This window comes from Megalobrama amblycephala, linkage group LG6 (assembly GCF_018812025.1).
Source record: "Megalobrama amblycephala isolate DHTTF-2021 linkage group LG6, ASM1881202v1, whole genome shotgun sequence".
NCBI lineage: Eukaryota > Metazoa > Chordata > Actinopteri > Cypriniformes > Xenocyprididae > Megalobrama > Megalobrama amblycephala.
This window is the reverse complement of record NC_063049.1, coordinates 22,644,162-22,670,795: the sequence shown is the minus strand read 5'-3', so window position 1 is coordinate 22,670,795 and position 26,634 is coordinate 22,644,162. Positions and strand designations below refer to the sequence as shown.

The 26,634-nt window shown below is 35.3% G+C and overlaps 3 protein-coding genes across 9 annotated transcripts in view; 1 reads left to right on the top strand and 2 right to left on the bottom strand.

Moving 5' to 3' along the window:
• Nucleotides 1-1,325: 1,325 nt before the first annotated feature.
• On the bottom strand, nucleotides 1,326-12,168 carry nxpe3 (neurexophilin and PC-esterase domain family, member 3). The gene is made up of 6 exons (XM_048193417.1): nucleotides 11,276-12,168; nucleotides 10,010-10,167; nucleotides 7,398-8,167; nucleotides 5,405-5,475; nucleotides 3,236-3,436; nucleotides 1,326-2,390 (listed from the first exon to the last, which is right to left on the bottom strand). Exons 2-6 carry the CDS (start codon nucleotides 10,145-10,147, stop codon nucleotides 1,825-1,827), a joined length of 1,746 nt encoding a protein of 581 aa, XP_048049374.1. The 5' UTR covers nucleotides 10,148-10,167; nucleotides 11,276-12,168; the 3' UTR covers nucleotides 1,326-1,824.
• Nucleotides 12,169-15,024: 2,856 nt separating this feature from the next.
• On the bottom strand, nucleotides 15,025-18,903 carry mpc2b (mitochondrial pyruvate carrier 2b). The gene is made up of 5 exons (XM_048193416.1): nucleotides 18,560-18,903; nucleotides 16,413-16,453; nucleotides 16,240-16,324; nucleotides 16,057-16,168; nucleotides 15,025-15,467 (listed from the first exon to the last, which is right to left on the bottom strand). Exons 1-5 carry the CDS (start codon nucleotides 18,657-18,659, stop codon nucleotides 15,422-15,424), a joined length of 384 nt encoding a protein of 127 aa, XP_048049373.1. The 5' UTR covers nucleotides 18,660-18,903; the 3' UTR covers nucleotides 15,025-15,421.
• Nucleotides 18,904-20,742: 1,839 nt separating this feature from the next.
• Nucleotides 20,743-26,634, top strand: part of dcaf6 (ddb1 and cul4 associated factor 6) — a 37,773-nt gene continuing 31,881 nt past the window's right edge. For 6 of the 7 annotated variants that reach the window (XM_048193413.1, XM_048193412.1, XM_048193410.1 and 3 more), the window contains exon 1: nucleotides 20,744-21,184. In XM_048193413.1, the coding sequence (XP_048049370.1) occupies nucleotides 21,097-21,184 (88 nt within the window). In that variant the 5' untranslated portion in view covers nucleotides 20,744-21,096. Of the gene's footprint in view, nucleotides 21,185-26,634 lie in introns of all 7 variants that reach the window. The other variant, XM_048193409.1, reaches the window with a different exon arrangement.

The following is a 26,634-nucleotide window of genomic DNA, read 5'->3' as shown; positions in this document are numbered from 1 at the left end:
TTTTGAGATACTGGATTTTGGTCTTTCATGAGCTGTACGCTCTAATCATCAAAATTAAAAAAAAAAAAAAAAAACTTTTGAAATGTTTTACTTTACATGTAGGGAATCTAGAATATATGAAAGTTTCATTTTTAAAAATAATTTACAATAAAAAAAAATGAACTTTTTCACGATATTCTAATTATATGACCAGCACCTGTATATTATCAACTATATAAACTAACTTCACAAGTTTCACTTGCACTGGACTTTTATTTGTCATCTTTCATGGACAAGTATTTTCTTTAGTGTAAATGCGTTTACATTCTTCATTTTCTTCAATCTCTTAACCTCAAAAGAGTTTTGAACCATGCTGGCTTCACTTCACGAGAAGTGAATCACAGTTTCTCTCTGTTGCAAGGCATGTGATTGGCTGTTTGCCACTGAACATTCATGTGCACTCGATCCACAAACTAAGGATCAAAGCCTGAGTTGACAAAGAAAGATGATTATAAGCATCGTGGTACCAACAAAGCCAGATTGGAGTGGTTTGGTTTTGTCAACTCGAAACTAATCCTATAACCCTGAGTTTATTCAACTACCATCATTGAATCTGTCTGTGATTACATGAAGAAACAGATTAAACAGACTAAATCCAGAAGAACTGTAGCCACATCTCCAAGACATTTTAAGAAACCTGCCTCCAAAGCTACCTGAAAAACAATGTGCAAGTGTACCTGGACAAAAGCTGTTTTAAACGCAAAGGGTGGTCACACCAAATATTGATATGATTTAGCTAATAAAGTTAATTGATAATTAAAATCCATTTATGACATTATTTTTGAAAGCACCCTCTCTTTATAGCATTTTTACACAAGTACTTAAAACGTCTCACAGTACTGTAGCTTTGCAGGTACATTTCTTCAAGCGTCTTGGAGATGTGGCTACAGTTCTTCTGGATTTAGTTTGTCTCCGTTTCATCTGTTTCTTCATGTAATCACAGACGGATTCGATGATGGTGAGATCAGATCTCTGTGTGGAGCACCGGCTGTGGTCAGACTGCTTGTGCATACAAAAATATCACTGGATCATTACAATTAATGACATAATGAATGTTTGGAAACGTAAACTGTTATTTCCTACTGACAGACTACAGCAACAGATATAAATAACTGGCTTAAAATCATTCTTTGGGGTGAAAATACTAACATGCCTAGGACTTTTGCACAGTAGTGTACATACATGTATACATTTTTGGATCATTCAGAGGTAAATACAAAATGGGAGACATTAAATGAATACTTATCAAAGGCATAAATATTAATATTGAACAAAATGGTACAAGATAAGCAACAAAGTATAATTTATTTCTCTGCATGATATTGGACACCCCTTGCAGGCCTGCATGCTCTTTCATACTTGTCAAATTCCAAACATCACATGACCACATACGGCCAACATGTAAGCTTGATGGACGGATAATGACCAGTTAATGCAATCACTGTTTACCAAGGCACAGAAACAGATGTTGCACTCAGTTCATAATACTCTTATATACCTTCTGTAATTATCTGAACTTATTTCTCTAAATGTGTTTTTACAAATTGACTACACAACTGAATCCTTCATTTTTATATGGTTGCAGCCTTTGAGTTGATGGCTTGGTTCTTTTCCTAAAGAGATCATTCAGAATTCTATTATTTACTCACCTTCATGTCATTCCAAACCTGTATGTTTTTCTTTCTTTTTCTGCAGAATAAATAAAGCCATACTGGATTGGAATGAAGGGTGAGGGTGAACTAAGGCCAAAAATATAACTTAATGCTTGAGAAGTTTAGCCTTCCATTAGCCCCGCCTTCTCTTTCTCCTTACTGGGCAGATGTAGGAAAGGATCAAGTTAACCATGTTTGATATAATGTCAGGTGGAGGGTGTAGCTGATGAGGGTGGTGGTGGGCCAGTGTCATCTCCCAAGCGTCCACCAACTGGACGTTCAGACCTTTAAACATGGCTCGGAGCACTGCGTCAAGCTGTTGAGAGAACCAATCGCTGTTGAACAAGCTGGACTCCGGGTCCAGTTTCTGGAGATTGGCTGTGCGGATCAGGATCAAAGTAGCTGGTTCTCGGTTCAGCAGTCGGATCACCGCCCTGCGAATGTGGCGCAGGCGCCGTATGTACACCTGTACTGGGAAAGTGCTGAAATGTGACCAGATACTAATCATGACCACCGTGTCCGAGCCCCCTCTTAAGCCGTCTAGCTCATTTGAGATATAGTGCATCTCAGCCGAGGACACGGACGTGAAGCGGATCGGCGGACCGTGGCAGCGGTATCTCAACAGTATGTTGTGGTTGCTGTCGACAGCCATGTATGGGCCAACATTCTTCGGGCTATGAAAGTTGAATTCTTTCAATTCTATAATGTTGAGATAAAACAGATATGAATCAGGAAAAGAAAACAGATTCATGCCCACCCAAGAAGAAAATGTTTAAAATAATTCTTTAGAAAGAGGACATGGAAAAACTCACCATAGACTACAAACAAATCTCTCTACTTTCACATTTTTGTTTTGAATGGAACCCATTCAATATGACTATATCATAATAATACTAATAAAATAACAATATAATGGTAATAATAATAATTATTATTAAAATATATTTTATTAAATTCTTAAATTAAACCAGAACAGACAATAAATGTATTACTATAGTAGTAGTAATTCTATTGTACTGTAAATTAAATATAAAGTGTATTTAATAATAAGAATAATTTTATTTTACAGAATAAAAGTAAAACTCTAACACTAATATTCATGGCTCTTTAATTTTTTGCTTTTAAACTTGAACCATAGAGTTTTTAACACAAAGAGAACCCTTTTGTTGAAAACAGATCTATAAATGATTCTCATTACAAATTTGAAAAGATGGTTGTTGTATATTGTGTTTTTTAATGCACATTATAAGCAACCCAAACTCACAGCGCTTGCAAAGATGGCATTTGTGTGGAGCGGAATGTACAGCTCTGAGACATTGAAAACACTGGATCATGAGCTGCTCATGTGTAAATGCACACAGTACTTTAAGCACTGAAGCTATGAGCTCTTGTTTTTTGCTTTTTTTGACAACTCAAAAGGCTTGGATCAATCCTCACAGACCCCCCACCCCAATTTGAAAAATTTAGTAGATCTAAATAAATACATTTAGACCCCCCCCCCGCTAAAAATCACCTTTATTAAGAGTTCCAAAAATATTACTGACCTGGAACATGGGCAATGAGATACTCGTACCACTGTCGCACAGTGGAGTCTCCATACATGTACACCATTTTCCCTCTAAGACACTGGGTTATGACTGAAGAGGCATTAAACTGACGCATAACGACACCGCTCGACGGCCTCCATGATCCCTGGTAGTAGTACCCGGAAGGAGTGAATTTAAGGTGCATCCCTTTGGTTCGTACTGGAAGTAGAAATAGGTTTAAGAAAGGAAAGAAAGAAATGCCCATGAGGAAATGTTGGTCTTCCAAAACTGAGAAGACGACCACTTTAGAAGAAAAAAAATGCTGATGAGAACTCATAATTTAAACTGGTTAATACTGTTGTCACGTCCTTGGACGTAGCTTTGTGTAGGAGGGTATTTGTGTGGATGTGCGTTTGTGTTCTCCACGCTCATTAGAGTGTAAGAGCTGCGGCTGATTATACGGGCGAGTTGAAGTGGCTTGACTGGGGTGCCAGTTCACAATGCATTTTTCTCCCATTTATGAAATAGCAGGGAAATAGTTTTGATTTAGGAAAGATGTATAATCCGAGCTAGAGGTTTTCTGTTTGTTATTTTGGCCCGTCTCCCTCGCAAAGGTTTTAAGTTACCGTCCCTCAATGAACTTTTTTTTGTCTAAAATAAACGCCTACTTTTGGTGGATTCAATTGCTTTGTTGTGAGTGTTTGAGGTTTCTTGAGCACCAAAACAGCATATTAGAATGATTTCCTAAGAATCATATAACACTGAAGAAAAGACTGAAGTAATGGCTGCTAAAATTCAGCTTTGCCATCACAGGAATAAATTACATTTTAAAATGTATTAAATGAAAATATTAATATTTCACAATATTACCGTTTTTAATCAAGCGCAAGCATTAGTTCAGGCAGGCCATGTAGGCATAACTCAGGTATCAGCAGACTATCAGCTGTTTCATCTTCTCCAAACACCATTATTGCATTACCTTAGGTGAATTTTATACATGTTAGGGCTGGCCGACATTGAGAAAATAATCATATGGTGGTATATTTTTGGCTGAATGGCCAAAAAATACCACCATATGATCTCTGTATTTTCTACATTTTTCTATTTGGAAGAAAAAAAAAATCTGTATTTATTAAAAAAAAAAAAAAAAAAAAAAAAAAAAAAAAAAAAGTTAGTTCACATCCTGCCAAATGGTGTCCTACAAACACAGTTCAAATTGAAGGCTTACAACAAATATAGTGAACCAACCATGTAGGCTATGCTATACATTATGTACAAAAAAAAGGCTAAAAATCACATTCCAACAACGTTAGAATCTAAAAACAAAAATAATGCTTTTAAGTTAAAAATCACTAAATTAAAAATGATCCTAAATAAAAACAAAAGAACAGATTAAACGTTACCCGGTAAGAGCACTGACCAGGTAAGAGGTCAGGGGAACACATTCACTCATTTGAGCTTAGTGATCATACGTTCAATGAAGTCTCAGAAGTTTAGTGGAGACTCGCTTTTGTTTTGCTGTCAGTAAACAAGCCTCATGCAAGTATGTGCATGACTTTCTAACATTGTTATGCACTGAGGAAAACCACATCTCAAACATGATAAACAGCACAAATCTCTGTCAGAGCATCTGACGGGGCAAGCTGCATTAAACTATAGGAGTTAACTATACTTTGAAGCTCTTAAACTAAAGCATGTCTCAAGTTTTAAGCTTTCCTGTAGCTCAGTGGTTAGAGCATTGCCTCATCCAATTTCGTTTATAAAAATATATTAATACATAATACAAACTCGATATGCTGCCCAGCCCTAATACATGTAGCACAATTTCTTCATCTTCAGTTTAGCCAAGCTTGTAATTAACCCATCAAATGCCCCTTCTTTTGACGCCAGTATCAGTTATTCTACATGGCTGTGTTCCGTGATAAACTTTCTTGGGAGGTTAATCGCAGGCTCAGCTATATTTAATTTACTGTTAAACAGAAACCCCATAAGGAACCATACTGCCAAAGACAATTGTTATGAATTAACAACAACAAAATTTGTATGTTTTATTGAGTGGTCCTGACTGAACTGTTTTTGATTCAAATTAATGCAGACTTGCTGAATGCTGAAAAAAAAAAAATTGAAATTGAAAACTGAATTTTTGAATGGTAGTGTATATGATATTCCTTGTGATACACACATTACCTTTAGAAGCAGGTATAACAGTCACATTTTCCACCCCTGCAGGATGTATTGGGATTTTGATATTTACTCCACTAGAACAAAACAAAATTAAAGTGTCATTCATGAAGAATGTAGAAAAAAGGTGCACTTTCATCATCAAACTGAAGTATTTATAATATAAGACCCTGGACCACAAAACCAGTCATAAGGGTCCATTTTTTTTTAAATTGAGATTTATACAACATCTGAAAGTTGAATACATAAGCTTTCCATTGATGTATGGTTCTTAAGTGCTGACTTAAGTGTTGTGAACTAAGGACTACAATGATGTCAACTCAAAATGGCCGCCCTCAATCTCTGAATCAGCCAATAGCAAGCCTGAAAAGGTAAAGTCACAGCAGCACAACATCAATAATTTAATGTTATTATAAAAAAAATCATTTAAAAAGACACAAACGTTTTAATTTTTAAATTTATTTTAAAAAATAGCTTTGCATTGTGCAAATTAGTATTGGTGGTGTGGAATCTTTTTCTATTGATATATGTCTCCTCATTTACAATTGGAGCAATGATGTGAACATGAGTTCATCAATGGCTCCAACAACTCCAGGGAAGCCCACGATCAACATAAAAGTGGCTTGCTTTTGCCACATGGTTTGATGGTCAGTTGGAAAGTCGATGAACTGCCATAGAGTAGTGGCCAAATGTGATGTCCAGCCATATGAAAATTGACATTTTCAACCTTAATTCAAATATTTTTAAAAATGTGTTAAAAGATGTAAGCATATCGCATAGATGTGCTTGGAGTCAATTGTTTCATGTGTGATAATGAAATGAAATTTCAAATTATTTTAAATTATTTTTGGCCAGGCTGTCATACAAAAAAAAATTATGAACACGTGCAAAAACAAGAGGACCAATGGAATATTAAAAACTAATTTATGTTGTAGTCACATTTGTTTTTCTGAAACCTGTAGCTGTAGTTTTCCTTTTTTTTGCCAACAATTTTGTCAGATAAACACCTTTGCTTAGTTTAGTGTTTTAATCTTCTCTCATATTTTAAAACATTTAAATAATATAAACATTAAAATAAAAATATTTTCCTCATATTTTGAAGGTTTAAGCTAAATTGTAGGGTCATTTAAAAAACAAACAAACAAAAAAAAACCTTTGCACATCTATGTTTGGTGTGGTAAGTTTAGCCATAGTATTATTTAAGAGCCTGCTTACTGTGGACTGATGGGTCCAAGTCATCACTGGTACACTGATGCATTTTTCCAGTTACCAAAAAAGGTAATCAATATTTCATTTCTACGTCAGAGTGGGAGAAGTTGTTACATTTAAAGTTATAAAAAGTTGCTTTAAAGTCATTAAATGTATTAAAATGCATTTAAATGTATTAATTATTGTTTAAGTAATATTTATTACATTTGTTTAAAGTTCTTACTTTAAAGTTATTTCTTAATATGTCATCTTTTTATCAACTCCATGTCATCATTTAACTCCAATACTTCATATCTTCATTGGAAAGCGTGTGTCTCCTCTTCTTTGCTGCCATCTTGTTACTCCTAACTAAGTTAGGAGACCTTTGCTGCTCTCCTAAATAATTTAGGAGCTAAGACCTAGTCTTGACATTTTGGAACCTTTATGAATCATACTTATTCTTAAATCTAGGAATAAGAGTAAAATTACGTCATTCTTCGAATTTTGACACACCTGGAATCTGAGGGTGCAAAAAAATCTAAATAATGAGAAAATCGCCTTTAAAGTTGTCCAAATTAAGTCCTTAGCAACACATAATACTTACAAAAATAAATGTTTGAAATTTATGGAAATTTACAAAATATCTTCATGGAACATGATCTTTACTTAATATCGTAATGATTTTTGGCATAAAAGAAACCGATAATTTTGACCCATACAATGTATAGTTGGCTATTGCTTCAAATATACCCGTGCGACTTATGACTGGTTTTGTGGTCCACGGTATTGCTGTAGTTAACTTCTCACTCACCTTTGGAAGAACTGTGACTCATAAACAGTGAGAAGGTGTTTCTTATACCCCCCTTTTGAGTGGTTGATCCGTGTATCACAGTCCAACATCTTGGGCTTATAACAGAACCAGGGTTCTCCGGTCTGTGGGTCTGTGTAGTTGCAAAGCGGCTGTTGTTTGACCGGCAGGCACAAATTACACAAAGTGGTCTCAGAGAGGTACCCTGAGCGGAAGAGGCTCTTGAAGAACACCCGGTCTGATTGCTCCTCTCTCAGTCGCCTGAGGACCATCACGGCCTCGCTGGAGTGAATCATGATCAGCTCCACCTGCACAACACCTGCCCATAGCAGCGGGAAAAATACAGTGTAGTTTCCATTGCCGTGGTCGCGTACCTGCCCAGCCACGCCTGCCGCCAGCTCTGGTGTGTGAAGTCGCGCTACTAGGAAGTCTCCTCCGTGTTTTTTGGGCTGGCCCAAAAAGTTGTGCATCTGTACTTTCACTACCAGCTGCCCACCAACCTGCAGCTCTCCAGGGTCTTGGATACTGTAATAGCTCTGTGCAGGATCGCTACTTTGACGCAACGGCAGTCCTAGGATCGATGGCTCTGGCCAGGCGATGGATTTGAGAAGATAGCTCTCCTCCCTGGCTTCCTCTCCGGAGGGCTCCTGGCCCAGGTGGGCGCAGAATGAGTAGTTGAACTCCACAGGCAGAAAAAATTCAGAAGTCTTCAAGACTGACTGGATGCTGTTTTGAAGCTGATAAAAAGTAGATACTGTCTGACAGTTCCAGCTCTGCAGGAGACAAAAACACAGAAGCTTCAATGTGAAACTCAAACAATAGAGAAGCATGGGGAAGTCTTTCAGAGTTTACAACACAAATTGTGTTGGCTTATTGTTGCCCTTTGAAAATAAGTGCATCACCATGTGATATTAAAATAATACATGTATTATCCTATATTTACATTGACAGATTAACATGAATTGTGTTGCCGTACATCCTATTATGTGACCACAAACAACTAAATTGTAGTATTATCTTCTAGGTAGTCAGCTAGCAGATAAAAGAAGTCTTGCACAAAGAAAGGAAATATGAACTATTACTTACTTACAGATTACTGATGTATTGTTCAGTAACTAGACAATATTGTTGAACTAGATCCTCTCCCTTACCACTTAAATATTTTTTTTAATCCTGATAAAAGTACTGTAGTGCCATGTTTCCCATGTTTTTTTTGTTTGTTTTTTTTGCCACGGCACAGTACACCACTGAGCACTAAATTGCACAAACATGCATTGCTTCAAATGGCATATTAAAAGTAGCACACACATTTAATGTGAAACTTGAGCTTAAGTCAGATATAAACACAATAAGGTCATATAGTTAGCAATATGATGTTAGTGATGACAAATTTACATATCGCCATGAAAAACCTTGTATTTTTTTAAAGGTGCCCTTGAACTTTTTTTTAAAAGATGTAATATAAGTCTAAGGTGTCCCCTGAATGTATCTGTGAAGTTTCAGCTCAAAATACCCCATAGATTTTTTTTTAATTCATTTTTTTAACTGCCTATTTTGGGGCATAATTAGAAATGAGCCGATTCAGGGTGTGTGGCCCTTTAATTCTCGTGCTCCACGCCCCAAGAGCTCGTGCTTGCCTTAAACAACATAAAATTGCGTAAGTACAGTGTTTATTTTGATGTTTACATTGATTCTGAATGAGTATGAGGCTATGCTCCGTGGCTAATGGCTAATGCTACACTGTTAGAGAGATTTATAAAGAATGAAGTTGTGTTTATGCATTATACAGACTGCAAGTGTTTAATAATGAAAATAACGACAGCTCGTCTCCGTGAATACAGTAATAAACGATGGTAACTTTAACCACATTTAACAGTACATTAGCAACATGTTAACGAAACATTTAGAAAGACAATTTACAAATATCACTAAAAATATCATGTTATCATGAATCATGTCAGTTATTATTGCTCCATCTGCCATTTTTTGCTATTGTCCTTCCTTGCTTACCTAGTCTGTTGATTCAGCTCTGCACATCCAGACGTTCTGCCCTTGTCTAATGCCTTTCATAATGTTGGGAACATGGGCTGGCATATGCAAATATTGGGGGCGTACACCCCGACTGTTACATAACAGTCGGTGTTATGTTGAGATTCGCCTGTTCTTCGGTGGTCTTTTAAACAAATGAGATTTATATAAGAAGGAGGAAACAATGGAGTTTGAGACTCACTGTATGTCTTTTCCATGTACTGAACTCTTGTTATTTAACTATGCCAAGGTAAATTCAATTTTTGAATCTAGGGCACCTTTAAATAACTACACAGTGTCATCAAAGTTGGTACTGTGGCTTTATACATGCATGTCTTATTATTATGATATTAACATTTTATGTAAATAAACCTCAAATATTGTTATGAGTGTTTTGACCAGCGAATGACAGAGCTGTGTTTTATCAGTCACCGGAACAGTAAATAAGATAAATTCTTGTTTTATATCTATATTTTTATATTTTATGCTATTTTATTGGCATTTGATCATTTTCCACTGCAACACTGCTGTAGTTTACTTACAAACCTTTAAAACAGCCTTAAACACAAGATGAGGCTTTTACTCACTTCCAACGAGGTGATACTCCAAAGCAGGAATAGGAATCCTGACAGTGCCAGCAGAGTAAAGAAAGGGACATATCTGGGAAGGTATTTCTCCATGGTTTCCTCTGTGTCATCCTTCCATCCAACACTACAGTGGGTCATGGCTGGCCATTATTTGCATGCTAAGCAAATAAAACAGATCAAAATATCATGCAAGCAGCTGTATCCAAATACATTTACGATGGCTTTAGGTCCAAAAAATCTCGTAAACTCTTTTTAAAAGAAGCTCCCATTAAAGTTTAACAAAAATGGCTCCTATGACAAATTTGTTTAGGTGAATTGATCCCAAAAGTAAACACAAAGAAATGTACAATACAGTGTAAAACAGACACGTTTACAAGTCCCTGAGGCCCAAGTCAAGTCTCAATTCTTTTTTCTATTTTTAGCAATAGTTCTTTCAGCTAGTTATTTGTAATTAACAGTGTTTTGAAATATCAAAACTGATTACTTCTACTTCAAAATTGTCATAATAAAGCGCCAGAAGGTATTACTTAAATCATTCATTATTATTATTATTATTATTATTTCTTTTTTTTTTTTACAATAAAAAACTATTACTTTAAAACTATATTTGAAACGAAGGGACGTCACCACAATCCGTTTCTTTGCTTTTCATTTTATTACTAAATTTTCATTTGAACTTTTAATGCAATGTTTACTTAACTGAGCAATATTTGCAGGCTACATGCTAATGTTTTAATGTATTATTCACTTAATAGCATTAATAATTAACTCATTTCATTTATTTATTTATTTTTTAATTTCTAATAGTTAATTTCTTTTTTTTTTTTAAATAAATGTTGCTATGGAACAGATCACCGTACAATTTTACTGGTAATGTATAAACTACTGAAATGTTGGTATCTGAGGCAATAACTGTTTTTTCTCTTCGTTTTGTAATTTGCAGACCGTTTCCGTCTTGCTTCAGCCACTGTGCAGCACGTAGCATTTATGCGTTACAATACATCAAGGTGGATTAAGACAATGCATCTAGGATATATGTCCTTCTACATTCTAGTGCATTGCAAAACAAACCCATTTTTTGCCACAATGCCACACAATTTAGCCTTTAGAGTCTGAAACGCCCAATCTCATATCAACTTTATTTTGGTGCATGACCGAGTCAGGGATGCTGTTAAAGCATGCACACAATGACGTAAGGAATGAAAATCTAACTCGTGTAATTGCATATTCTTGAGTCTGTGGACGAATGTAGCATCATTCACTCACCTCCTGCACTGTTGCACCAGTACCGGCGTGCTGCTGATGTTGACTGCTTTGTTTTTATCCATTACGACGGTAACATCATGACCAACAGTCAGTCAAAAATGAACGAAATAACCGAGTCACTGAAGCAGACTACAGCAGGCCAGATTAGAGGACAGCCAGCAGTGGCTGCACGTCGAGATGCGTTTGCTAACACTCAATCACGCATAATCGTTTCCGCTCCAGTTGTATACAGGAATAAAACGTGAAACAGATAGTGGTCACGATTTAAGGTGTTTACATATTGCGCTTCAATAGGAAATAATAAGCAATCATTAATTAGCATTTTGATTCCGTTTATACACACACACGTTGCATCTAAGGACGTTTGTGTTGTTTTACCTCCGGAGGTCGCATTTGTCGGCTGCACACGTCACTGAGGCTGCTCAGTATTAAACCTCCAGGTTTAACATTCATTCAGGATTCCAGAGTTTGCATTTTAATCCCAAATCCGTCCTTTTGTTTCGCAATTTTGCATGGGCCAATTCACAGAATAACTCTTGGTGGTGGGATTTTTATTTTTCTTTACTGACAAGGACCAAAAACAATGTGTTGTTCGTTAATATTAAATAATTTAGTTTCAATGTAAACAATCTAGATATAAATGATAATGTTATGCCGCCTTTACATGAAATTTGATAATTCCCACTTCTGAAGTCGTGATTTACGAGCTTATCGCATTCAAGTTTCGACATGAAATGTCATGTGCATTTTTTTATTTTATTTTTTTTAAATCAAGGAAACACATATTTCTGAAAATTCCTTCTGAGAGCACGTGAAGACAGCATTAATGCTGTGCAGTGAGTGCCTCTTTCCTATGGCTGTCTCTGATTGGTTGAATGCGCCGACGTCACCGTGATGACATTCAGACTTGTCGCAAATGCATTCCAGACATCATAAATGGTCAAATAAATGGAAGCAGGTGCAACCGAATAGGTACGTGTTCTCTTTTATGTGAAATGATAAATACCAGTTTGTCTCAGAATGATTGATGTGCACTCTTTACACAAATGAATAAATTACTGTCACTGTAACATTTATTTATTTATTTTGTAAAATGATGAGCAACGTTGTGGAATTATTTTACTACAATTCTGTGAGAGGCTGCTTATTATTTATGATGACCACGGGCATTAAAACTAGCAATAAATAGAGTGCATTGTTTTTAAAGCAATGGTATATGCAGTGTTGGGGGAAAGTTACTTTTAAAAGTAATGCATTACAATATTGCATTACTCTCTAAAAAAGTAACTAATTGCGTTACTTAGTTACTTTTTATGGAAAGTAATGCATTATGTTACTTTTGTGTTACTTTTTCTCATCTGGGCAGGGCTTTCTTGTTTGTTTTTTAAAGGATTGGTTCACTTTCAAATGAAAATTTCCTGATAATTTACTCCCCCTATGTCATCCAAGATGTTCATGTCTTTATTTCTTCAGTCGAAAAGAAATTATGGTTTTTGATGAAAACATTCTAGGATTTTTCTCCACATAGTGGACTTCATTGGGGCCCAAACGGTTGAAGGTCAAAATGACAGTTTACAGCAATCCCAGATGAGGAATAAGGGTCTTATCTAGAGAAACCATTGCTCATTTTCTAAAAAAAATTTAAAATTTTATACATTTTAACCATAACCTTCTTGAACTAGCTCTCTTCTTCTTCTCTATTTGAATTCCAGCAGTGTAGACACTGCTAAGTGTATTGCCCTCCACAGGTTAAAGTTTGAACTAATTGTTATATACTTGCACTAGAAAATTGTATATGACAATTTAGTTCAAACTTTGACCTGTGGAGGGCAGTAATACACTTAGCAGTTTCTACACTGCTGGAATTCAAATAGAGAAGAAGAAGAGAGCTAGTTCAAGATGAGCATTTATGGTTAAAACGTATAAATTTTGAAATTTTTTTTAGAAAATGAGCGATGGTTTCTCTAGATAAGACCCTTATTTCTCATCTGGGATTGTGTAGAACGTTTTGAAGCTGCAATGAAACTGTAATTTTGACCTTCAACCGTTTGGGCTCCATTTAAGTCCACTATATGGAGAAAAATTCTGGAATGTTTTCATCAAAAATCTTCATTTCTTTTCGACGGAAGAAAGAAAGACATGAACATCTTGGATGACATGGGGGTAAGTAAATTATCAGGAAATTTTAATTTGAAAGTGAACTAATCCTTTAATAACAACAAAAAAGTTCTATATTTGGCAAATGTAAAGGCCCTTTCACACCAAAAACAAAATGAATAAGCCTCAGGCTGAAGGAAATGCATATTTACGCCTGTACGGTAGAGGATGCAGCTCAAATAAACCTTTCAGGTGTGCTGCCATTCTGGAATAAAGAAGAATAGGATACAGGAGAAGGAAGTTCAACGCTCATATTTCTAAATCTAATATAAAGTAATTTTTGATTATTAGTATGGTTGAATTAGAATCATTGAAGGTCAGCAGCAAAGATATTGGTTAATAAAGTGAGAATAAATACATAAAGTATATTTGTGTAATGTAATATATTTAATTATTACAGGTTTGCATAAAATTCTGAGATTGCATTTCACTTTTTTTATTCATTTTAAAGAATACTGAATGTTTTTGTGGAAGTGGGATGAGTAAATGCATGTTCACGTTTAGTCTAGAACTGCAATAACCATCATGTTCACACAACACCTCTGCACTTTATTTCTCTCAACATGAGGACAGTAGAGCTGTCAGCCAAAATATGTGAAAAAGTAACTCAGATATTTTGTTGTAAATAGAAAAAGTAATGCGCTACTTTACTAGTTAATTGAAAGAGTAATCTGATTACGTAACTCAAGTTACTTGTAATGCGTTACCCCCTACACGTTTATATGTGCAAATAAAATGTAAGCTAGGCATTGTGTATGTAGATCTCATTCTCATTCTACTGAACACAATGCAGTTTATTGTAGCACCACACGGGGTCAGCAGTGTACGGTCACAAAAAGATATACTTCCTGTTATTTTAGTTTTGGCATGTGTGAAACAGCAAGCATTTCAAATAGTAGTATGCAAGACTGTTATCAAATGTGACCTCACTACATTTTTAATTCAGGAAGTGGTGTTTGAATATCATCTTTAAAAATCATTAAAATGGTTTATCAAAATTAATTTGGCTTTCTAAAGAGTCAGAAATCATGTGTGAAAAATCACAGTTGATAACACCTCCAGTTCATATGCGTCACTGGAAATAAAATGGTAAAGTTACATGCTTTTTATTGTGGGATTTATGTTCTCTGGTTGTATGCTGCTTATTCTGTCAAAACGTAGTAGCATCTTGCATTGCAAGCATGCACAAAATTTGCATAACATTAGCAGAATTAACATAGCAGAAAATGTATGAGTAGTATTACATTCGGATACTTATTTCTTGCCAATAACGAGTAACTTAAAAAGGTTATACTTCATAATGCAAGACAGGTGAATAACTAGAGAGATTAATGCATGTGAACATCTAACAGCACACTAGATTGTAAGAGCAAGGCGCTTTTAGTAAATCTGACTTTAATGTTACTTTATTTAAGTTGATTAAAAAAATTCCAATATCACAATGCAGTTCAGGTTATTTTTCATAATGTATGAGTTTCAACTAAAACAATTACATGTTATGGATATGACTGTGGAATCAAAATAAAATAATAATAATAAAAAAGTATTACAGCTGTTTAATAAATATTTCCTAAGAAATACAAATAATGAAAGACTTTTCTAAAATTTATTTGGAGACATTCCGTTAATAGCATGACAGAGGCTGAGTGAAGAAATTCACTTGATAGTAAGAATTGCGATGGTAACTCAAGTATGTTGGATGGAAAGCACCTTTATCAAGATGCATTTCAAACACAAGCATTTTAAAGAATCGTACTAATATGAATATGTAACATTTTGTGCGTTTTCAACAACCGTAATAATTGTTGCTATAGGTACTAGTGGCACGGGACAATGACCTGAACTCTAAAACAATCAGATGATCTCTATTCATGAAGAAAGTGTCTGGAGGCTCTACTGGATGACTGGTGATTGGAGGGGAAGTTTCTGGGGTACCAGTCGAGGAGAGTCCCTTTCGGTCCTCTGGATGCACTTTACACAGCACTGGTATCAAGCCTGTGCTTCTTTTTCCTTTGCCTTCTGTTCCCTGTTATACCTGTGGGGAATAAAAAGAGCTCATATATTGAAAATCACCCACCTTAATCACACACCTAAATTGCACAATATGCTGGAAGACCCTGTCTGCTTTATTGCTACTATTGAAAATCTTGTTAAAGTGTAGATAACCAAAAAACAAGCTTTGAGTTCACAGCAGATAAATGAGGGAAGAGTTTTAGCCCAGAATGAAGACAACAGCAACAAAGCATCTCATTTAATTTAGAAAGGTGGAAGATTGCCTAACAACTTAAATTCCGAGTGTTTCCCCCTTTAAATTACCATTTTGGCCCATTTTAGGTATTGTCATACATTTAATTAGACAATACAATTGATTCCTTTTATAAGCTCTTTTAATACATCTGCATAGATATACATCTACATAGCTGATGTCTCTGTGTCCTACTTTAGTTTCCCTGTGTTGATCTATCACAGCCATCGACTGATCCAGAACTGTTCACATGTAGCTGTTGTGAAAGACATGACATCAGATGGCTACTACGCAAGACAGTCTAAAATTCCCCTTTTGCCGAATTAATTTGACATTGCACACTCCTGAATGTATTCTATAAGTGAATGATTGTACGCACTTCCATATTCTGTAGAGCTGTGATCCTCCTGCACCTCCTACAAAGAAGTTTACAGCAAATAGATTCCAATTCTTCGGGATAATAACCAGAGAATACCTGGACCAAATAAGACCTGAAAAACAGAGTGACTGAGATTTGGATCTTCAAAATGTGCAGATTTTTAAAAAGATTTGTGATGTATACCTGTGGCTGTCAGCACAAAAGATTGGGAGGTACTGAGTTTCTCTGCTGGACGTGCCATGTCTGCTAAGCCAGCCATGACCAGACCCTGTGTGAAATTATCGGTGAATAATAAGCGAAACTATAAGTGTACATATACAAAAGAACATCCAGATGCTGCATGTTATTAATCTTACCCATTTAAACATTGGAGCCCAGAAAAACACAGTCTTTGGACCTAAACAAAGAGCAAATCAATAGAGTTAAACTCATGGTTCGCAGGTAAAATGTTCACAGAGAATGTGTGTAATTGTAACACAAAACAAAAGGTACTAATACTTGATCTACACATACAGGCACTTTGTGGCTGTGTTTTGGCATGCAATTTTCTTCCAAAACATAAAAGGTAAACGTAAATAGATTTTTTTTCTTTATTTACAGGATAGGAAATTGGAGGAAGGGGCAGGGGGACTGGGATCAGGACACAGACTCGAACCTGCATCCCTCAACTCTGTGTTGTGAGCATGTGTACCACAAATCTCAGACTTAAATTGATTTTCAATAAGAAATACAATATACAATGGCTGATAATACAAATGTTTCACCGATTATGGACTATTATTTGTAAACACTGAATATCTGAACATTCAATAAGACTAAAATACACTCATCAGCTTACATTGGAGTTTGTGCCATGCCATCAGTGATCTACTTAATACAACAGATCTGTTTTAGAACATGGACCCCTGGATTCACAGACGAGGTCCCAGACTAAAATGCATGTTTGAGCTGTTGTTGACAAATCTTAAAATATGTCAGTGCATTGTTTTGTCTCAAAATGTTTTTTCTAATGCACATTTATAAAAGCTACTTGAATGTCCTAATTGAACTAAGGCCTAATCCTGGCTTAATCTAAGCCCTATCTGTGAAACCGGGCCTGAGAAAACAATCCGCATTAAAAAAAAAATTAATATAATTTACTAAAAGATCCGTCATCTCTACCCTTTAATATGACTCCCTACCTCTGGCAAAGGTGAAGCAAAGGTCAAAATCTGCTGTGCTATAAACCAACACAGTTCTTTTGTTTAATCTTTTTGTTTTAGTTTCTTTCTTGTCAGTCAACCTATGTTTTTTGCAATGCATGTAATTTGATATCTATTTATTCTATAAACACACTGACTCTCTTAAGAGAAATCATGTGAGGTTATTATAACAGAAAATATATTTAGTTATTCAATAACAGAATATATTACTGAGAATGATTTCTGTTTGTAAAGGGCACTTTCCACAAAGCACTTCACACTTTGGTGACCCATGACGTTAAAAAACAAACAAAAAAACTTTTGACCTTCTTTTTCATTACACCTACAGTTAAAATCATATGTGCACAATTCATGTCATAATACTAATACTTAATAAAAATAATAATAGCAATAATAATTTCAAACACAAGCATTTTAAAGAATCGTACTAATATGAATATGTAACATTTTGTGCGTTTTTAACAACCGTAATAATTGTTGTTATAGGCACGGGACAATGACCTGAACTCTAAAACAATCGGATGATCTCTATTCATGAAGAAAGTGTCTGGAGGCTTTACTGGATGACTGGTGATTGGAGGGAAAGTTTCTGGGGAATAGCTGGAAAATTACAATCACACAAGAATTTTAAACTAAATTTAGACACGTCTCAAAATTTGAAAACATAAAATGAATTAAAACATGAAAAGTGATTTTTTTAATAAATACTTATATTAATGCAATTAATACTTTTTATTAATAGTATAAATACTTATTAAAAGAATTAGTCCCCATTTTGTACCCATATCATTGAAAGTGCCATATTATAAAAAATAAAAAATGTGATAAGTATAGCAAGACAAGAACTGCAAACATAACAAAAATAATGTTTCATCTGAAGCTTTACTTGTAAAAATATTATCCTGAAAAGTGTCAACAATACACCATGGTTTCCATGCAAGAATACAAAAAATTAACATTTCTACATATTATACAGCGGCTATAATTCAACACCTTTTAAATATAATAAACATTTTCTAGATGTAAAAAATCAGTTCTATTCTTGGCTACACCTACATCAAAGGAGACCAATTATATACGTTCTAATTCTGTTCCATTCGTTTACCAAGCTCATTATTACCTCTATTTTAAATATTGGAGTGATTCTGTTTTTTGACCAATAAGACAAAAACACCTGCTCAGGTAGCAGTCTCTATGGCTGCACCGTCCGTCATATGACACACTTCAGTGTATGCTTCCAGAGGTTAACAGGATCAGTATCAGTGACAAATAAGCTGTAACACTAACAGCATTTGCGTTACCTGCAGGGTGGTTATAAACAGGTCTCAGTTTAGCCGGCAGCATATGCTCGATCCTGTCGAGGATTCTGTGGTAAGAAGCTCTCAGCCCCACCATAGCCATGATGACTTCCAAACAAGCTAAATGCTACCACTGCACGCACGAAAATACCGCTTAGGATGTGCAAAGCACCCTACTGCTTTTGACCCGTGCTGTTTCCAAAAGGCAAGAGCCCGTAGTCAAGAAAACAAGACCTTTGGACGAGCATAAAGTACAAAGTCTACGTTATTGTCCTACTCTCGACCTTGCTAATGCAGTTTGCTGGTATGTTGTCGTGTGAAGAGGACGCGTCGCAAAGCTAATTGCGTCATGACGTGGCTGAGCCTCTGAGGTATATGATTGGTTGATATGGTCACGCCTCTGCGTGTGATTGGCTGGAAGGCGTTCGCACGCTCCTAAAAGGCGGGACCTTTAAGAAGTCAAAGCTTTTTGAGAAAAGAAGCTGTTTTCGCGGTTATGTGTAGAATATAAATATGTAATATTGGGCGTGGAAGTTAAAAATGCAATTCATTCAAAAATCGCCCTTCACAATATCCTTTGAAGTGAAGAGAGTAGTTTGGAAATTAATTTAACAAACATTTATTGATTAACCCCTTCAGACCTGAATTATGTTTCACTGAGCAAAAACATTTTTATCCACTTGATATTTGCTCTTCTTAAATGAGTCTAAAAAAGATTTGTGCAAACTCATTTTTTATTAGATTTTTTTTCATGTCCACTACAATGGACATCAGGGCTTAAGCAACAAAAAATGTGTCATATTTTAACCATACAGTTCTTATGAGCTAGAGTTCAAACACAATATTATGTGAACTATAGCACTGAAGATTTTGAAAAGAACACATACTGTAACAAAGAGCAATTCAATAAGAATGTAGAGAAAATGTAAGATGATAAGATGAATTCTCAAAAAAACTTATTATTTTTGTTGTTTGCAGTGGGTGAATGGGAATATGTGCGTATATGTCTGTGTGTGTGTTGTGTGTACTTGCTGTTTTTGATAAATATATGATTGTGTGCATATAGCATCAGGGCATCAGTGTGTGTGTGTGTGTGTGTGTGTGTGTGTGTGTTGCAGTGTATGCACTGATTTCACATTTGCTATTTCTGTTTTTTAATAAAACTAATGAAAAACTGAATGACAGCTTATGATCACAACAAAAATCAGACAAAATCAGAAAAAAATAAAATAAAATTTTATTTGATTAAGATCTAATGTCCATTGTGATGGACAACAAATACTGTTCTTCAGCTCTGAAAGATTTTCAAATTAACTTTGAATATTATCACTTGATATTATTAAGATTATAATAGGTGCAAGTTGATGATGCCATGAACATAGATCTTCATTCATATAAAAGATAAAAAAGGAGCTCCTGTCTAGTTGGTTAGCCATGCCTGTCTTTTGTGATGTCTGAAGCACAATCAGATTAAGTTATGGGTCATTCTTTCATTGTGATTGGTAGATCAGGGACTAATCAGTGACCAGGCAGTACTTATATTATAAAAACATTAAATCTTATTGGTTTAAACCAAAATCCATGTGATGTCCATTCCAATGGACGCAGGGTCTGAAGGGTTTAATTGGTTGGGTTGATTTGTTTTGTTTAATATAATACAGTGTTAAAATATATTGCATTACATTTGAATTTGCATGCACAGATTTGTCTATTTTGCATCGAAATTAGTTTAGTCTAAATAGTTCTCATATTTTACCTCCACTATATATTTCCAATTCAATGGCAATTAAACATTTTAATGAGTGTCATTATTTTCGTTTAGACTATTATAGAGTTTTTTAAATCCATCTTAAATGTTTTTAATCGTTGTGCATGTGTGTCTTGTTTTGTTTTCAAGAAAAAAAGAAAAGAAAATGATACATGTTACTTTTTTCAACGCTTTTAAGTATTAACCAATCACTAGTTACCTTAAAAAACAGTACTATGTCGAGTTTTCATTTGTATGCCAATTAAAAAAAATCTTCGGTTCTAATAGATTTAAGCTATTTGATTTTAATATTATAGTGTACAAATACCTCAGGTGAGACAAACAGATATCCTTGAGATTTGAACGCAGTCATCTGTTCGGCGTAACTTCTGCGCACACTTGACGTTCTCGAGAGCGCGCGCTCATTACAGTCAACATACTGCGCGTCTCTCCCTTCATTGGCTTTGGGCTCGAGATGGATTTGACGTACCAGAGCAGCAGAGGCTAAAGCGGATAGCCAAACAAGAAGCACAATATTTTTACTACACCTCAAAGCAATCATGCACATAGTGTCGGAAACGGATCGCCGCGGGGGTGTCGATATCAAGGAGTAATATATTCTCTCATTCATCCAGTATCAGTTGTCGATGAACTTATATGACCGACTATTAGGCTCTGAGCAGGGAAACAACAATAATAATCAAACGACACGGAAGGAAGGCAAACACACAAGAAAAGCGTCTGCTCTCCCCTTTTCATCAATGCATGTCTCAACATTAGAGGTTTAAACACCATGTCCTGCTCTGGCAACCTCATTTGGGATGTAAGAAAACGCTCCATTGGATGCACAGATCCATATGCGGTCAGGACTAATTATTTAGGTAAGAAACTACGACCACACTCTTGAAAATCAGACTTGTTTACGAAGAAGACCTTTTAGGTGACAGCTGTCATTTGAGCTTGCACACAGGACAGGGACACTGGTTAAAGATCATCTGACCTGTTACTCTGATGCTGATCTGTTTTCAGTACGACATAGTGGAATCGTACCAGCATTACTGTAATATTTTGGTTTAGAAAAAAACAAAAAAAACCTGAATTATCAAACTGATTGGTCTGGAAGGAGCTCTGTCTTTAGATATACAGATTTAAGAGGAAGTACTACAATTGTCTTATTTCTTTTTTACATATTATATCAAAAATGAAATAGACCCCACAAAAAATGTTACAAATGTTTTTATTATTGTCTAATGGTATCAATTGTTCTTAAGTCTTTTGTTCAAAAGGTTGTTTTTGTTCCAAATTATTTAACAAAATATGTGTGTGTGTGTGTGTGTGTGTGTGTGTGTGTGTGTATATATAATATTACAAACCATCCTTTAAATAACACTCTAACAATTAAGAATAATATAATTTATGAAGCATAAGTAGCCTGAAATACTAGTAGGGTTGCCTTTTTACATTTTATGTATGCAAATTAGTCACTGACTGTCAGCACAGGTCTTTATGGTGTTGAAGGGAATCATAGTGTGAAGAGGTTATAATAATCTCAAAACATGCTAAACACAATACTGTTATTTGTTGATCTGTTATGTTTTTAATAACTTTGGACAGAAGGTTTGTTCTTCTTTCATTGGCTTCCTTGTTGTTCCACTAAATTTCAATCAGGTTCTTGCAATGTATTGACTAACAGTACTAGCTTTTGATTTATAACACAAAACATATATTGTTGTTTCTAGGATGATTTTCACTGTTAGGTACAGATTGGTATGGCTTGCAGATATCTTTGATTTATAGCCATACATAGTTTAGCTCTTATTTATTTTTAGATAGAGAACCTTAGTGTTACCATATCAGGACTGTAAAATGTTTCCAAAAAAGTTCATAGTTTACACAAAAATTGAAATTATGTTATTTACTCACCCTCTCATTATTCAAAACCTGTATGTTTTTTTTTTCTTTTGTAAAACACAAAATGAGTTATATCATGGAATGTCCATGCTGTACTTTTCCATACAATGAAAGTGAACAGGTACAGAGGCTGTTACGCTCCAAAATGACAAAAAAGCAACATAAACAGTACCATAAACCTAGTCCATATGATGTTTGCGCTACATTACAAGTCTTCTAAAGCCATATTATCGCCTTGTGTAAGGGTTAGGGTTTGAAATGAAATGGTAGTCATTACAGAATTTTCATTTTTGGGTGAACTTTCACTTTGGCTAGCAGAGAGACACATATTTTGATTCAGTATTACCCTGTACCTCCATAAACAGAATATTTTGCATTATAGGAATAAATAGGAATTGTGCTCATGGCTTAACAGTGAAGTGAATCTGACCATTATCTGACCTCACTCAAATCAGGCAAAAAAATATTTTACTTCACTGGTGAATTTGTAGCTCTAGTCAGACAAGCCCCTCTGCAATATACACTTGAGCTGAGAGACCTGAGAGAAGTGTCAGCCAGTCTTGGCAGACTTCAAAGCACGCTTACGTAATAGAATCCACCTAGTCTGACCCAAATATGTTTTTTAAGACAAAACCAGTTCAGCTCATTTCTTCTCTATACCCTAAAAATTGGATGCTGGATTCTGTTTGGTTAATCAATTGTGCCAATATGTTCAGTGTTTTGTGTCTGTGAGCTGTTTTACTCTGGATCTCACATTCAGATAGTGATGATAGCATATCGTTCAAAGTGTGCCAAATTTAGCTCGGCTCTTGTTCTTGTTATAAAACCTGCCAGAGCTAACGGTTAGAAACACAGATCACCAAAAATACAACAGAGTATCTCCGTTTCATGCATTTGTGAATGAAGCGAGAGTGGATTTAACCTACATCTCTACAAATGTTCACAAATTCTAGTCTCGAAATTCTAACCCAGTCGAAAATGCTGAGATTTTGCGTTCTGTAAGTAAATGTCAGCTTTTGCTTTATTTTGGCATATGTGATCTGCCAGTATAGAAGTTGTGCCATCAATGCATACATAGAGCAATGTCATCTCAGGCTGCTGCTCTTCTCTAGGCTTGCACCATTGAAAATGGTTGGCCTAAGTTTGGCACTTGCTATTTGTAGCTCCTTATTACACAGGCTGAAAATACAGCCATGGAAAGATCTGTCATTTATCAACCACACGCAGATATCTGCTTGTCAGAAATAATGTTGTAAATGTCACAAGGTATTTTAATGCAAGAATTGTCGAGTGTGACTTGGCATTGTGGTTTTAGTGCACCAGCATTAATGGGTCTAAACTACTGTATTTGCATGTCAAATAAATCTATATTTAAAAAAGTATTTTATAAGAGATAAGATGAACAAAAACAAAACAACATCAACAAACCAAATCAGGGTGGCTGATATTACCACATCAGTGTTTGACAGGATGTTTTCCATCTTTGGACAGCGACTCAGCAAATACAGGACGTAACGTAATAGCGTTGTGGCATTTCTCCAAAGCAGTGAAGTTATCAGCGGCCATTAACAATCATTCCAGCCTCCTCACATGCATAATATAGTTTTATACACACTCCAGCTTAGATTTACAACACAAATGAGCTTTCAACCTTAGATTGGTGTGCATGTTATTCTTATAAACTTAAAGTAAACTGCCTCTGATTGTCTATAGCTAAGCTTAGCTTAAGAGTAAATGGGACATATGCTGATCTTGATTAAACTGAAAGGTGTCATTTTGGCAATAGTGGTTGACTTTCAACTTCCAACCAAAAGTACTATAAACACATTACTGTTGTTTGAGCGGCCTGATGTTTCAGCATTAGATCTACTTACCGTTCTTCATGCTGCATTTATTTGATCAGTAAAATATTATAATTTTATTATATATTATAATTTTTAAAATAGAATTTAAATATCATTTAAAATTTACATTTTAAAATGTAATTCAGCTTAGTCTTGAAGATGAAACAGCCATTATTCCAGTCTTCTTCAGTGTCACATGATCCTTCAGAATTTAATATGCTGAATTACTGCTCAAGAAACATTTCTAATTATTATCAGTGTTGAAAACAGTTGTGCTGCTTAGTGTTTTTGTGGAAACTGTGATGCATAATTTTTCAGGATTCATTGATAATTAGAAAATTCAAAAGAAAAGCGTTTAAAAAAATTGTAACATAAAAGTCTTTAATGTCTCTTAAAACATTCTTACTAATTAAATTTCTTTTAAAAAAATCTGATGACGTGGAGAAACCTGTTTGGAAACAGTCATTTGTGCAATTACACACAAATTCATCTTTGGAACACAAATTAAGACATTTTTGATAAAATCCGATGACTCAGTGAGGCCTGCATTCACAGCAAGATCATTAACACTTTCAGATGCCCAGAAAGCTACTGAAGACGTATTTAAAACAGTTCATGTGACTACAGTGGTTCAACCTTAATGTCATGAAGCGACAAGAATATTTTTGTGTGCCAAAAAAACAAAATAACGACATTATCTACAGGGTATCCGCGGGGCATTGAAAAGCATTAAAAGTCATTAAATGGATTTTGTGAAAATCAAGGCCTTGAATGGCATTGAAAAGCATTAAATTTCATTTATACAGGCATTACATTTTTTAGATAGTTTTGAAAAAAAACTACCAGTTTATTTTGAATAAAGCCTAAATAATTAATGATTTGCTGTTGCAAAATATGTACATTGGTGTGATACGCACACGGAACCAGTTTGGTAATTGCCTCCGGCCGGTGCGAAATTGCCATAACGCCGGTTTAGACAGCGGCGGGCTGGGAACTGTAGACAGAAGGCTGCATCAGTGTTGCCAACTTAGCGACTTTTCAGGCCCCTTTTGCGACTTTTTTTCCTAAGAAAGCGTGTTGTGACAAATACAGCGACTTGTTAACCTGATCTAGCGTCCGAGACCCCCTGGTACAACCGCACGAGCACGAGATTGCTTTTCTGCCGCAGGCGCAGGAATTCGTTCCGCCTTTCTGGTTCAGCATTGAGGATGTGCGCTCAGTCAGAGAACAAATAAAATAGATAGGCCTACTATTGCTTCTAACCTGAGTGATCATTTTACGTGTACATATAGCTAAAATCACTGCAAATGTCTATTTTATGTGTATGGTGATTTTGTCAGACAACATCTCGATTAGGCTATAAATCAGGATTTTAGTGCTGGTTTAACACGTCAGGGCTCGAACTTTACTCTCCCGACCGGACAAGGACCTTATTAAAAAGTCAATACCAAAAAAACAAACAAACAAACAAACAAAACAAACTTGGTAATCACCAAAACGGGAGTATGAAATATTTTATTTCATTTAGTGTTAGTGGCGATCCATAGTGGATAATAATAGGCTGTATAATGTACTGACGATAACAGTGTTGCGCTGTTGAGGCTCGCGCAGCATCTCGAGGAGAAATGGAAACATGAGCAAAGCACACAAAAAGAAACTTGGTTAAACATACTGCAGTAAAAATTCAAAATGTGGAGTTTACTGGTAAGTAATATCACACGACCTGTTTTGCTAAATAGGCTACCATCACGATTAAAAATGTGACACTGATTTCATACAACAGTTCAGTTAACAAATAATTAATATTAAGCCACTTACATTTTAGAAGGAACATTGACTGTTTTTGTTCTATTTTAGCACCAAAAATCGTTTCAAACAAAGTTCACAGCAGTACTACCAAAGCGCAACTCTCAGCCTTGTTTTCATTACTGATTCAGCGTTTTGAACGAATCGGTTGAGTCAAAGATTAAATGACCCATTCATTCTTGAATGAATCAGCCATTGGAATGAATCATTTGAATGAATGAATCAGTGACACTCACTTATTAAGATGGTTACTTGACGCCACCTAGTGGTGGTTTAGTTTCATTTTTAAAATATAATTTCCCCTCTAACATTTCTTATTTGTATTTTCAAAAAATATTTTAAAAAATTCCATAACATTATTTAATGCAGTTGTAATCAATCAAAAATATGCAGATTTACATACGTCAAAGCTGCAATATTCTGAAAGGATATTGCTTCAGAACAAATTTGTTTCTACCAAAAACAAAAAAAAAAATTCCGGACAAACTACTGTTTTGCTCGTACAAGACAAAATATATAGATGAAACAATTTTATTGGGAGTTTGGCTTAAAATATATTAAGTGAGCAAAAGTGTAGCAGCAGAGAAGCAAACAAATGTAAAGGGCTGACACTTGGCAGAATGCGAATGCAACAATGACATGATGAAGTTTCTAATTGCCGTATGTCGTCATCTATCGACATTTAGCGGCATATATATATGGCATTAAAAAAATAAAAAATTGCCATTAAAAAGGCATTAAAAAGCATTAAATTAGATTTGATGAAACCT

What these genes read in the sequence shown, in the direction of transcription:
- mpc2b (XM_048193416.1), bottom strand. Translation starts at nt 18,659, where the DNA reads ATGGCTATGGTGGGGCTGAGAGCTTCTTACCACAGAATCCTCGACAGG. An exon ending in GGGCTCCAATGTTTAAATGG is followed by an intron (nt 16,325 to 16,412) that starts GTAAGATTAATA and finishes AATTTCACACAG; the next exon opens with GGTCTGGTCATGGCTGGCTT. An exon ending in CAGCTCTACAGAATATGGAA is followed by an intron (nt 15,468 to 16,056) that starts GTGCGTACAATC and finishes TATTCCCCACAG; the next exon opens with GTATAACAGGGAACAGAAGG.
- nxpe3 (XM_048193417.1), bottom strand. Translation starts at nt 10,147, where the DNA reads ATGACCCACTGTAGTGTTGGATGGAAGGATGACACAGAGGAAACCATG. An exon ending in GGAGTATCACCTCGTTGGAA is followed by an intron (nt 8,168 to 10,009) that starts GTGAGTAAAAGC and finishes TGTCTCCTGCAG; the next exon opens with AGCTGGAACTGTCAGACAGT. An exon ending in TCTCATTGCCCATGTTCCAG is followed by an intron (nt 2,391 to 3,235) that starts GTCAGTAATATT and finishes TCAACATTATAG; the next exon opens with AATTGAAAGAATTCAACTTT.